A 14,812-nucleotide genomic window follows, 5' to 3' on the forward strand; every position below is an offset into this window, starting at 1 on the left:
TCAAGCTTGCATTAAAAAGATCTCTAGATGATATACACACACACAAAAAAAAAAAAAAATTAATAAATGATACGGTGATGTGAGTGTGCCTACTGAATAGAGTCTATTTAGCTGAAAATTACATTAAAAAGGGAACAAAAGCTTTATGATTCAATCTTAATGCCTTGCATTTACATAACAAAGATCCCCAGGAGCTTCATGCACAGGTAACTGTTTAGTTTAAGCCCTCATAATGTTCCCATGCTGCAATGTGATCAGTCCCTGGTTGGCTATGCATCATTTTCACCACAGAGCCAACGTTTGAAGCAAGTTTTGCATGGAGATAAGTCACAACTGTTCTTGCATCCAATTCAGAGTAGGGCAGAACATAAGAAGAAACTAACCACTGTTTCAAAAGAACAGCATTATGAATGTCTTCAATGTCACTTTTGATAATTGAATGCTCTCTAACAAAACAAAAGTATTATTTTCTTAAAAGAAAATGGTCATTTAAATGGTGCTTTAAATTTGCAAAAATAAAATAACAAATATTTTGTAAAATTATTAATGTAATTTCCATCGCTTTTGATAATTTAATGCATTCCTGTAGAATAAAAGTATTTCTAAAAGAAATTCTAATGACATTAATGGTGCAAGAATGTTTCAAAAAGTCAGTTTTTTTTTCATAAAATAATAAATGATGTACATTAATATCTTATCAAAAATACCATGATAATGAATAAAACAACCACAATTTTACCATTTTATGTGATGTTAACAGAAGAAGACAAAATAACTCATGTTGCTAAACTATGAATAAATGATAAACTTAAAAGGTTTTCAAGTATAAAAATCGATTACCTTGAACATTTCCAGCAGTGGATTTGCCTCACGAGGTTTAAATACAGGCATACTGGGAAGATGCGCATAAATGGATTACCAAAAATTAATAAAATGCGCTTTTAGTTGCATGTAAAGCGTGAAACATACATAATGTCCCACCCCTACATTGGCTCGTTGAGTTGGGATGGCTGCCAGTCATCGGGAATGAATTTGAGTTTGTCGAAAAATGTAGGCTCTGTTTTGCTCACATTGGCTGAATTTCGGTTTACGCTCTGTCTTGGAGAACCGCTATTCATGTGTCAACAATCAGAGCAGAATGCACAAACAGAAAAACACTGATGGGTGACAAATTACAAAGTAAGTTGCTTTCAAATGCGTAGCACTGCATAAACAGAATGCAACATGACTGTTTCAAGCACTGGCACATGAAAATAATCAAGGATATGTCAGCGTGAGCCAAAGGGTTGTCGCGGCAAATTGTCTCCGCGCACAAAAGACATCACTGATGCCATCTCCAACATCACCATTGCGCATTGGCAAGAAAATAATACGTTTGACAAATAAAATTATGAGTGGCAGATAACTAACCGGCTCTTGTCTGTAGGCAGGAAGAAATATCCGCTGTCTTGTCACGCATTAACCTCAAAAAAGATGCAGTATGTCCTAACAGCAGCGTTTTACTCACGTTCATCTCCGATTGGTGGATGACTGACAGAATGATTGACAGAAAACGATGCTGGATCAAGACTGCGGCAGGATACTGATGTCAAAATCATTGTGATCCCGCATTGGCACAAAATAACAATCTACATTGTGAGAAATGATGATTGTCAATTTCTGAAAAGGCTGCCAGAACAAAGCACGCACAATAAAGAGATGCTTCCATGCGATAAAAAGAGGCAAGCTGCTGAAACAAGCAGCATGGGGAAAGCACTTGAGCTCTCTGCCCTCTATATGCTGGAGAAATGCACACAAGGATGCTGGGAAATCTGTGGAGAGCCTTAGCATCTGTCCAGTGGCCAGCGCTGATGTCCTGCCAGCCAACAGCTTCTTTACCCTCTGCACCACAAACAATCTCATGAGGTCCTTGACAAATCCTCCATCCACTCTCAATATGAGTGACACTGAGGAGACTTATTCGGCACTGCTAGATGCATGTAACATGCATTGTGATGTATAATAAACAATTCAATGAATGAATTACAGAATACATTCAGTTGTTTATCTATAAGTAATTGATTGTTATGACTATAAATTATTATCCAAGTTGTTTCTGGGTCATTGTTTTTAATGCATTTGAGCAAGTTGACTGTTAATTTTCCATTTTTTGTATTATAGATATTCTCAAATATTTAAGAAAATCTGCATCAGTTCAGAAAATGTCATGCAAATATATAATGGGTATTCAACAGTTACATATATCATAGTAACATTCCTTTTTCTAACCAAGGCTGTATGTATTTGATTTAAAATAGTACAATAGTAATAACTGCAAAATCGTATTATAAGTTAAAATAGCTATTTTCTATGGTAATATATTTGAAAATGTATTTTATTTATATGATGCCAATGTTGAATTTTCAGAATCATTACTACAGGCTTCAGTGTCACATGATCCTTCAGAAATTATTCTGATTTGATGCTCAATAAATAGTTCTTATTATCACAGTTAAGAACAGCCGTGCTGCTTAATATTTATGCGGAATCTGTGATTTTTATGATTCAAAAGGAATTAAAAAATATATTCTAAAGAACAGCATTTATGTAAAATAGATATTTTTGTAACATGTCATTTAATAGTTTTCATAATTTGATGTAGTCTTGCAAACTAAAAGTATTAATTTCAAAAAATCTTTTTAACAATACTACATGAGAGAGAGAACACTTTTTTTTCTACTGGATCAATAATAAAATGTACATTCATTCCTTACCGAAAATTATTTTTTTTCATGTCAGTATTCAATTACAATGCAAAATATGTATGCAGCTTATCTCTTCAGCATATTTTATAAAAATCATCCCAAAATAAAGGAATCAACCCAAATAATGACCCAATTACAGATTGTGCAATGCATTAAAATCATAACGTAAAATAAAATCTAATCAAATCTTTTGCCAAACAAATATTTCCACCCCTAGTCACTGCCGATAAATCAAAAACTACTGATTCTTTCAGTCGTTTCTGACATATAGGTGGGCAGCATTGTTTAACACTGGCTGAAATGTTATTGCGAGAAGCACTGCAACAAACAGCACCACTAGGTAATCTGCCTCCATTAAGCACTTTATTAATTTTTCATAAACACTGAGTTCCCTGTAGACTTGTAATAGGGAAAACTAAGACCGGGAGGAAGCAAAAAAAAATACGTTGGCCGATCGTGTATGAAGGGTATAAACTGACAATTCTGCACTAGAACGCTCTGGACAGCCAGTGGCTACTGTCCACAGTCTTTAAAGGAGACAGTTACTATACATACAAAAATATGACTCTCAAATGGGCCATAAAATACTCTTCAGATCACTTCTCCCCCTGACACAGTGGGGGCACTTATGGGCCCGTAAGGCCAGTTTCTGTAAATCCCCTTCTTGGTAAAAACCGGCAAACCCGATCCTTAGCTTCACACGCTGTGCTGCAGAATGAAGATGGATGTTGATGTCCCTGCACCATAGCGACACGTTCCTGTGCGGATACAGGAAAGAGAATGAGTAATAATCGTAGAGATTAATATCAATGATCCAGTGTTCCTTTTCTTGATGATTCTTGTAATTAGAACCAGCAGGGCAGAATGTAAAACAGCTGTAGCTGCTAAAACACCTGCGTCTCTAGTTTTGACGCTTTATATATAAAACTTTAAGCTTGCCGTTCGGTTATTAGCTACTTTCTGTGCTCATTTATTTATATTCTTGCCACTAGTGGGGTAGTTGGCACCATTCTTGACTCACCCCACAGCTCTCCTGTCATAATCCTTCATAGCACATTTTTTCCCTAGCAGGGCTGACTAATAATCACTGTGCCGCAAGGGGAAAAGAGATTGACCTTCAAAGGGATTTCTGGATTTTCTGAGGTATTAGACAATGCTGGATGCCTTTACTAAAATAACACGTTACTCAAGGACAGCAGTCAAAATATTTGTAATAGAGAGGGAAGCGAGCGCGGGGAGACTCAAGGGCAATAATAACGCTGGGTCATCGGATACACAGCACACTGCAGACATTATCCGCATGTCTCTATAGAGTAAAAAGATTCATGGTTTACTGATGACAGGCTCAGCTGATGTAGGAAGCCATCTCTGCATATTTTAAGCCAGCAGCGCGACACAGATCTCAAGGCCCACCCATGAGCATGACATCATGTGTCAGGGTAAAACAGTACTGTTGATGGAGATAGACAATGATGTTATTCTGGGCGATTTAGTTCTCTCTTCAATAAATTTATCTTTATTTAGGTCAATGGCACAATGCTCTTTAAATGTGTGCATGTATTTACATTATGTCTAGATTTATTTAAAAAATGCAATTTACAATTAAAATAAAATACTACTACTACTACTACTAGTAGTCTTGTTACTGTTGTTGTTGTATTATTATTATTTTTTTAATTATTTGTTAATATATATATATAAGGACAAATAATTGAAATAATATTTTCATGTATATTTTTAATTGCATTTTTTTTTAATAAAATAAAAAGTTTAATTTGTCATTTAATAAATAATAATAACAATAAAAAAATCCCTGTAGTAAATAATAATTATTATATTATAGACAGACAGACAGACAGAACTCCCCAATTATTTGTACGAACAAAATATAAAAACACACATTTTAAAACATTTTGAAATAATGATTAGTATGTTTACACTGACATGATAGTTAGGGTGTAAGGAAAATATGTTCCTTTTTACTTGACAGTTACACTGCATGTCATTTTAAAGCAATTGCATTTAAAATCAGAATGTAGCTCTGTTATAAAAAAAACTTTCCTTGCTTTGATGCAGCTTCTATGTGAAGAAAAATCGTTCTAGATAAGCTAACCATAATATAATTGGCTCACAACGCCGTGAGGGGGCCCAGAGCACCATGGAGGCGGCGGGGGTGTCCTGAATGCCAGCGGGTACCACATACAACTTCACAGGACTCCAGAATTGGAGCCTTCAAACACGCGAAAAGCAGGTAGCTCAGAAACCAGTGGAGTAAATAAGATTTTGTTGAGGCCAAACTGAATAAACGGAATTACAAGAGCCAAGAAGCTTGGGGCTGGTGACTAGAGATATAAATCTTTATCTGTGCGGGCTACAGGCTAACCTCTGATTAACTGCATTTGGGGGAAATTTACAGCTGTGGATCTCCTCAGCAACAAAATCATAAATGAATCTCAGTGAAGGATCGAGGCAAGTTACAAGGACCGAGATGAATGACTTCAAGGTTCTGTAGTATGTGGTGATCTTAATCCTGATAATCGAGCATGTTTCAGTCTACGCAAGCTCCATAAACAGACGAGATGGAAAGACAATCAAAAGTCAAGGTATTTCTAAATTGCAGAGAGATCATTCAGAGTCCCGTTTACAATTTCAACATGAGATGTACCAGCGGCCATTCGCTCGGGCCCTAGATCTATGCGCAGACCTTTATAAGTAGAAAAAGCTCATTTCACTTATCTCTTTCTTCCAGAGTACATAGGACACAGAATATCAAAACCCAAAGACAGTCACAACCCCGACTGCTCCCTTCAAACGTGCCTCGTCCTGTCTTGCCCTTACTGATAAAAGTGTGGCTGAAAATGCTGACAGAAAATCAGAAGAAAAAAATAAGTTATTTTCCAAAAGTGTCCCCTGTTCTGACCTCTAAAATCAGTCTTGAGCAAAAAGTAAATCAATATGCAGGACCACATCGGCCAGCAACACCCAAAAGAATAACACTTCACCCAAAAATCATGCCTTCATTTACTCATTCTTATGTCGTTCCAAACCTGTATAATATTCCTTCTTCTGTGGAACACAAAACAAGATATTTTGAATCGTTCAACAGTTTTTATCCAATGAAAGTCAAGAGGGTCTAAAACAATTGGACATTGGAGTCCACTGACTTCCATTGTCCAAAAAACATACTTTTATGTTCCACAAGAAGAAAGAATGTGAACTATTCCATTGAACTATTCTTTTAACTTAAATGTGGCAAAAGCAAAAAAGGGAAAGGATTTCTAGGGAATCTCCATGGGAATTGTAATTGATTGTAACGCATGGGGGGGTGAAAACCCAAGCACCAAACCAAAGATTTGTTCCACCCTCGGAGGTTTACACGCAATCCATCCTGGCTCAGAGGGTTCCCTGGCTTTGGTCCTGCAGCGTAGTTCATTTCTGAGGTGTTAAACATGTCCATCTGTTTTCCCCAGGCAGAAGCTACAGCGCCGCATGAATCCCATCGAGCACCTTGATCATCCGCAGTGGCAGTTGGTCCCTGCCGAAAAGCCCACGAGCAGACCCGGCTAATCTCTGGTGCCGTGGCAGAGATGGATGGAGGCACATGGACACATCCATCTGTTGGTACCCTCTTGCTTAACAGACCCTGCAGTGTGGCTGGAAGTGAGGGTGGTCAACCTGACAACGAGTCCCAGACATGGGAGAGGCCTCCTGCACACTCCACGCTTTAAATTAGTTGAGCTTCACATGCAACTGGGGTTGAGTTCAATTTCATTTGAGTTCAAACCCCAAATACTACTGTTGATTTTCTTTTTTTTTTTTCCCCTTTAAAGGAATTAATATTTTTATTAATCAAGAATGCATTAAATTAATCAAAAGTTACAATAAAGCCATGTATAATGTTACAAAAATGCAGTTTTTTTTTTTTTAAACTTTCGATTCGTTAAACAATCTTGAAAAAGATTTCAACATTGATAATAATCAGAAACTCTTAATGTTGCGGCAAAATCAGGAAATTAGAATGAATTTTGAAGGCTTATGTGGCAATGGAGACTGAAATAATGGCTGCTGAAAACTTTTTTAAATAAAATAAATGTAGCCTTGAAACTATAAGTAATAAAGTGCAAATATTTACAACTAAATTTAGAGCAGAAAATAGTTTTGCTATTATTTTGAATAATTAATTAACAATTTGGAAAAGAATGACAGTATGAGAAATTTACTGAATTGCAATTAAGTGATCTTCCACTCCAAGTGATCCAAAAAATGTTTTTATATGAAGTAAGTAACTTTAAAATTAGTTTCCAAACTTTTAAATGTGGCTTTAAAAGTCAACATTCAAAGGAGTTTCTTGACAAAATTGGCCTTTCTATTTAAGAACTACAATTATTAATTTCAATTTAGTTATCTATATGTCCTTGCTTTCAAACTTATATTTAAAAAAAATCTGCATTCTGTTGACCTCAATTCAAATTCAGTAACTGGAATTATTCAAACTGGAATTTAAAATACTTCCTCAACTCAATTGGGAATGGCAAGCAACCCTGGTAGCAAAGAAGCTATACTTTTGACATCCCTAGGTAAACTGGTGCTCATCTAAGTTCAAAAACAAACAGAAACCCATCATCAAAAAGACTCTTATCAGCACCAAGTTCTTTTCTCTCTTTACAAGATCCCTAGGGATTACAATACACCACAGAGAGAAAAGTGTCACCACAATCTCATTAACTCGTGCTTTGAGTCCAGGAATGCATGAAATCATGATGTCAAACTTCCATTGTGGATTCAACAGCACACCAAATTTGACTACTTATTAATATCTACATTGAGTCTAGCCTGGGGAAATCCACATGTCAGTGGAACCAGGCCAAAACCAGGAACCGAGAAAGAGAGATAGCGAAAGGAAGTGAGAGAGAGACTTTGCAGAAGAGGAGGAGAAGCAGTGAGTGAGTGAGTGAGTGGGCCCAGATGGACATCTGCTGCGCTCTTGCAGGCTGAACTAATCCCTTCGGTTAGCGGTGCTCACAGGGTAAAGCCTCTCTGATGGCAGATGTCCTCTGTCCTCTGTCGCTTGCCTTTTTGCCCTCTACCAATGCAGCCACCAGTCATGACCAGTGAGGCCCATTACTAAGAATAACGCACATGCACATACGTAGATTACTAAATCTGCAGGGAAGTGCTAGGGTACTATCTGTAGGGTAGTATGAAAGCGGAGTCAAGACCAGAGGTGGCAGTGATACATAATGCTACCTAATGTCTAAGTCTAAGCTTTATGAAAGGAGAACTATATATATATATCTATATATATATATATATATATATATATATATATATATATATATATATATATATATATATATATATATATATATATATATATATATATATATATATATATATATATATATATATATATATATATATATATATATTTTCTTGAGGAAATGGGGATAGGCCTACTTTTTTTCTTTGAAAACATTTTTGATGTCTCTACACTCACATTTCAATTAACAGAACGCATCCTTGGCTAAACAAAACACTAATTTCTTTCAAAATAATAACAACGCATCTTACTGACTGATAATATACTTGAATTACTAAAAAAATATAAAAATAAACAGGAAACAGGATATCATTTCATATAGGCATATTTAACATTTCACATTCAATGTTAATCAATATTTAATTTTAAATATATTTTTTAATTTTATATATTAGAATATTTTTAAATCGTGAATTAATCATAATCCACAAGTCCACAATCATTAATACACATACACACAAACTTTAACGCTTTTCAATGGATCCAAGATGGCTGTGGTTTCTTGTGAAAAGACAAAACTGACCACCCGAATCAACACAAGTCCCAAACATCCAGTACTAGCTAGCATTGGAGAGGCAAAATAATGGATGAGGGACGATCCAGAACAGTTGTTAAATGCTTGTTAAGATTAATAAACACCCTCCAATGAAGCATCTCCCCAGTCACACTGCTTCCTGAATAGGGTCAGACATCACACATGCTTCTTTAAAGACCCTGTGGCGTGCTTACGTTTAAGCAAGCATATGACTGAGGGGAATGAGAGAGAGAGAGAGAGAGAGAGAGAGAGAGAGAAATTAGATGATAAAGGACACAGCGCTGAAGGCAAAAACGTGGAGAGAAAGCGAGAGAGGTGGAGGTTGGAGAAAGTAAAAGACTAATGAAACTGAAATATCAGGGGTATTTGTTTCAAGGGAGAAGAAAATTAATAAGCATGAAAAATAATAATCCTCAACACTGGGCCACATGGAATGATTAAAGCAAAACAGCAAACCAATTATTACAGGGTGAGCAATGCGGTAAAGTCTTGACAAAGAAGTAAACAACTGAAATAACCAGCACGTGAGCGCACACACCTCTGCCGCCAACTGCATCTGTTTTACACAAGCGCAGCATCCAGCCAACCACTCACACACTGACTAACACGCGCTGATGACTCAAATCACAACCCATTTAGATCTAGTTAACAGTTCTACTGTAATTCAGTGTGTCATTCGCGAGCAGAGAGCGATGCTCTTTAAAAAAAAAGAATTAAAGCGGCATTTACTACACATAGCTGTAGTTCACTGACAAGCTAGGCAATATCGCGTTCAAAATCGCAGATGAATCACATTCGATTATGAACACGATATTGCCTAGCTTGTCAGTGAACTACGGCTCTGTGTAGTAAATGCCGCTCCATTTGAAAGCAGGTGCTGGCGATTTACTACCAATCACGGAACAGGCTTTACTGACGAGATGCACATGACAATCGCATGCAATTAATTGCACAGCCCTACTTCATGTTTTTTTTTTTTTTTTTTTTTAATGAAACCGTTCAAGATCATTTGTGTAAGCTTCTTGTTTTGTGCAGTGGGAGACCAGAGAGCCGTTCAACAAAACCAGCTACAAACACCAGCCCGGCCAGGACAGGACCAAACATCAACCAAAACCATCTTAAACCAGCTTAGGCTTTTAGCAGGGTTGTGAGAAACCATGTTTCCATTTGCTAGATAATTTTATTTGCTCGTTAAATTTATTAAAGGTCACATTTACCTTTGCTCTGTGAAATTTCACATGAAAATCCAGTAATTTCAATAGGAATTCAGTTTGTGAAAAAGCTAAACAGGCAAGTTGGTCATGCAAATTTGCTGTGTTCACCAATAGAGAGCTGCTTTGTTTGGAAGTTACTTAGACATGCCTAATTTCAAAATTGCATAAAAAAACGCATTTGCATTGCTTTGAACGTTCTCTGTAGATCTCATCTTCGCACATGCTACAATGTTTTCCAAAACAATAGGAAAACAAAGCCAAAACCCAGATATTTTGGACATATGGTTTGATATGTAAGTCAGAGCTGTGAGCAGACATGGACAAACAACTGATAATGGACAATCTACCTTTTGTTTGCCCACAAAATCTCATCAAAATTTTGCTAGTGTAACCACAACTCTAGTTATTTATTCTGTATGGGTGTAGTGCTATTTTAGGTTTAACACTTTGCTGTTGGCTGGATTTAAAGGACAGCTGCTGAAGAGAATCAGGACACTGGCAAAAAAATATGATGGTGGTGCTCGGTAAAACGGACCCTTATGCCAGCTGATTAGCTGTCGGAGAGCAGTTCTATTCAGGGGGGCATGACGAGAGCGACTCGCTCCATAAATCTACAACAGTTCTGATAATGACACTCAGACTGTGTGCAGTGCTATAATCCATTAGGCTCTCTCACCATTACAGCACCTTTCCCAGAGGCTGCTCCGGAGCTTAGCCGAACCCCAGACAACCATGAGAAAAACATAGCAACAATAAATTAAGGGTTGTGGCATGCGGGCACATGCTTAAACCCCCTAATGGATATGTGTGCCTTAGCTAAAAAAAAAAAAAAAGCCAATCATCAGCAGTGGATTTGTTATAAAAGCTTAGGGTGACTGAGGGAAGATGGCTGCGAGCTGAATCATTAGTGGAGAAAGATCACATTGGGCCTCATTTACCAACGGAGAGATGTACTGTGATGACTCTGATGCAAATAACTGAGGCTAATTTCAAAATTCATGCATTCATTCTTGAATTTTTATGAAGCGCAGGCCAACAACACACACTAACAGAAGCCTTACGCAACCAGCACATTAGCATCTTCCAGCATCTTAACACTGGTCAAAATGGTGACTTATACTGTACAGATGTCAACAACTTCATTAAACTGATCATAAAAACCCTGCTGATACATCTATAACCTCACAAATGGACCAAGTGCATGAGTTGTAGTGACCTACAGCTCTTATTTAATTTTCAAGTCATCACTTTGACAAACATTCGTTGCAATAATTCATCCATTCTATTAATTTTGAAGATCAAATTAACCCTGCATGACAAATCACAGCTTAAGAGTGACAATTTGCCCCAATAACTGGTCAATAACCAACACATTCCAAATGAAACATTCACTATGTTGGTCAATTAATTGATCACACTGAAAATTAAAAATGACCCTCAACAGCATGATATACTGCATATACTGTGTATACATATAGAAAAGATCAGAAATGTTTGTTCCTCAAAAAGGTTTTGGTGGCTTCGTCATGTCTGTTATTTGAGTTAATGTACATTCACTCTTGAGAACCGAAGAATCTCTCCATAAGCTGTTACAGCATGGTGAAAAAAAGAGGGCGTTTATGAGTGTTTTCATCATTGGAAATTGTATAAAATGAAAACACTGACTGATGTGTAATGAACACAATGATACATTTGTATAAGAGCAGGCAAATGTGATGACACAATCTGAGAAAAGCAGCTGTTGCAAAAGAGATTTTTTCAAAATGATTATTTCTGTGCTAACTGCATGTGTACATGACAAAAAACATAACTCTTAACTTTCCTCTGATAACAGATGCTCCATTTCTAGACAACTGGAATCTTGTAGAAACTTTCCAAAGCTTATTAAATCCAACACCATTTGCCATCTCAATCGTTAAATAAAAATACCCAAATTGAAAAATTACAACTGACAGGAGAAGAGGAATAGCGATGGGGAAAGAGTCAGAGAAACACACACAGCGAGAGGTTATTGTTTTGCAATTGAAACCGGAAGGTCGTAAAGCTCTGATAGTTCCAGTATTTACTATCACCTTAAATCATGTACAACAACAGCAAACTTTTCTATAACAAGTTTTCATGCATGTGTGCTGCTGTGGAGAACCATTGCCACTTCACTCGTTTTATGCTTATGAGCTTGAGGCTATTCACAGGCAACTAAATCATCGTTCACTGGAGGAAAATAGTACCTCAGTGGAGAGAAACAAAGCTAAAACAAGCCATTCGGAGGATAGCGTATGCATGGTTGGTAAAGTTAAGCAAAAATGGAATTGCTTACCGAGCACACCAAGCCGATAGTTTACGGTTATGACGATGACGTTGCCGTAACTGGCCAAGATGCTTCCATCGAACATATTTGCTGTTCCTTCCATGTACGATCCTCCATGAATGAAAACCATCACAGGTTTGGGGCTCCCGCTTTCACGAATGTCTGGAAAAAGGAGGGTAGAAACGATTAGATGAGAAATTACTCTAGACAGCTGGAAATGCATTCAGAGCTGAGGGCTCCCATTTTGCTCAAATTGGGCACATTGCCTTTATTTTTGAGACAAGATCGATTTTAGAAATGAGCTCGTTAATTTCCTAGGCAATATGAATGTCATGTTCCTGGTGTTTGAAAAATTTCCGTTACTTTTTTTTTCTATTTTATTTTAAACTTTTCTTTTCCTAAGGGGTCTGTCAGTAATAAAATGTGGGCATTTTAATTTTAATTTCCAAATTAATGCTTTGAATTAACTAAGGTTTTGAAACATGACTAAGAAACAAGGTGGACAAAGTATGGGGACCTCGTCTGTGCTCTCCGAATGGGATCCGCCTGCCGCTTCACCTCATCTTCTCAGATCACATTTTTCTTTTAGCAATGAAAATGGCACACTTTTTAAATTTCCATACATTGCTTAGGCAAAGTAATCCACTTTGGGAAAATGGTCTCTGTCCGAGAGGGAGGTATTTTCAAAACACAAATGCAATGCAGATGATAACTTTCGTCTTGCTTGAGGGAGAGTGCCATTTCATCATGGTTGCAAAGCCTTCACATAAATCTCAGTTATTTTATTGGGCGTGCAGGGACCTGCTTCTGGGAGGTCTCGTAACAAGCGAAAAAAAAAAAAAAAACTAATGAAAAAAGCAATAATTTTCCAAAACAATTTTCTTAAGGTCCCTAAACAAGACCACCTCTTGCCAAATGTGTGTACACACAAGTTCTTTTTATCAGTCATTTGTTTTCTCTTCTCATCTCAGTTAACTTCTTTTCTCTCTTCTTCTTGTAAAATGCTCCAAGTGAGATTTGCATACAATGGATCTTCTATATCAGGTGATTTAATGTCTCATCGCCTTCTCATTTCATCTCGTTCCTTTCCGTCTCTTTTCCTATTCCAAAATGCTCAATGCAAAACACACATAATGGAGTTGTCATTGTCAGGCAACATAAATGCCTCGTCTGGTCTTATCTTGTCCCTTCTAGTCTCATTTTCTCACGTGGACCCATCCTGTCCCATCTCTTCTGTTCTTTTCTTCCAGAATACTTAAAGTGAGATTTGCACACAATACAGTAGTTCTTCTTCATCAGTCAACGTAATTTCTTGTCTTGTCTCTTTTCGTGTCCTCTGACCTTGTCCTACCCCGCTGGTCCTTAAACGTTCAAAGTGAGATTCTCCCCTTACCCACATTGTGTCCAGTCACAAGTTTAGCCTCTTGAAAAGGGCTCACAGTGAGACTGCCAAAAATAAGTATTCTTTATCAGGCAACACAATGTATCATGTCATCTCATCTTTCTTTGTCCGTTACTGCCCCATCTTGTCTCTTCTTTCCAAATGCTCAAAGTGAGATACACACAGTGTTCTTCTGATTCAGGTGACCAAATGTTTTTCTCATCCCATCTCCTCTTGTCTCACCTCCTCTGCCCATCTCATCTTCTCTCTTCTTGTCCCATCTTGTCTCAACTCCCCTTTTCATCTCTTCTCTGCTTCATCAGACATGAAATGTCTCTTTTTCTCTATTTTGGTCTCGTTCCACTCCTTTTTATGTCTTTTCTTTTCTTGCAAAATGTTAAGCATAAGATTTTCTCACAACAGTTTTTCTTCATCAGGCAACATTCCCAAGTCAGTTTCATCTCTTTTGTTTTCCTCTTGCAAAATATAGATGTGTACTCAATGATTCTTCTTTATCAGGCCAAATAATGCCTCTTCTCATTTCTCGTCTCATCACTTCCCTTCCTGTATTTTCTTTTCCCAGCAATGTTACGGCTTTGTATGAAAAAGTGCTTTATTAAGCTCTGATCATGCAAAAAAAGATCTTAAGATTCATGTATATTTCAGTGGCTTTTTTTAAATTAAGCATTAATTAGGTTTTAATATCTTACATTCATTTAGATGAATGAACTGAATGACTCATGAGCCCCAGAAGAATGTAAACTAGCCCAGTGAGTCTATCAGTGTCCAGGAGGAGGAAATGACAGGAAGGGATTCCTCGGAGACATGAATACTACATTGATCCCTGTCGTCTTTTCAGACTGACAGAAATACTCCCCATCTGCAGGCCAGAGATCACGTGTGCATGCGCACACCAGTCTGTTTGTATTCTTCTAAGTCTTTTATAAATGTCATATGTCAACGATAAGTCCAGTGTACCGTGGACTTTCTCCAAAACGTCACTCCTAAATGATAACATGACTGGAGTTTTTCTGTCACTGATGAAATGCGACCGACTATGCCCTGACTTATAAATGCTAAGCTGTGTTTTGAAAACTGTAAGGTCAGTAGAGTAGAGACCTGAAAACATATCTTTTTTTTAAAGTCAGTGGGGTCCAATGTTGTTTGCCACTTCCATTGAATGGACGAAAATAGTTAAAACCTCCTTCAAATGATTAAATTATGTGTTCCGCAGACAAAAGAGAGTCACAAGAATTTGGAGATTTTTTTCTTTTGCGTAACCCAGTTCTTTGGAATTTCGATCTGGCACA

The 14,812-nt window shown here is 37.2% G+C and overlaps 1 protein-coding gene across 9 annotated transcripts in view; it reads right to left on the reverse strand.

Annotated features, from left to right (window-relative positions):
* nlgn1 (neuroligin 1) overlaps positions 1-14,812 on the reverse strand; it is a 235,215-nt gene that overhangs the window by 133,492 nt on the left and 86,911 nt on the right. For all 9 annotated transcript variants that reach the window (XM_058790654.1, XM_058790655.1, XM_058790652.1 and 6 more), the window contains one exon: positions 12,131-12,283. In XM_058790654.1, coding sequence (XP_058646637.1) covers positions 12,131-12,283 — 153 coding nt within the window. The remainder of the gene's footprint in view (positions 1-12,130; positions 12,284-14,812) is intronic.

Source organism: Onychostoma macrolepis, chromosome 11 (assembly GCF_012432095.1).
Source record: "Onychostoma macrolepis isolate SWU-2019 chromosome 11, ASM1243209v1, whole genome shotgun sequence".
NCBI lineage: Eukaryota > Metazoa > Chordata > Actinopteri > Cypriniformes > Cyprinidae > Onychostoma > Onychostoma macrolepis.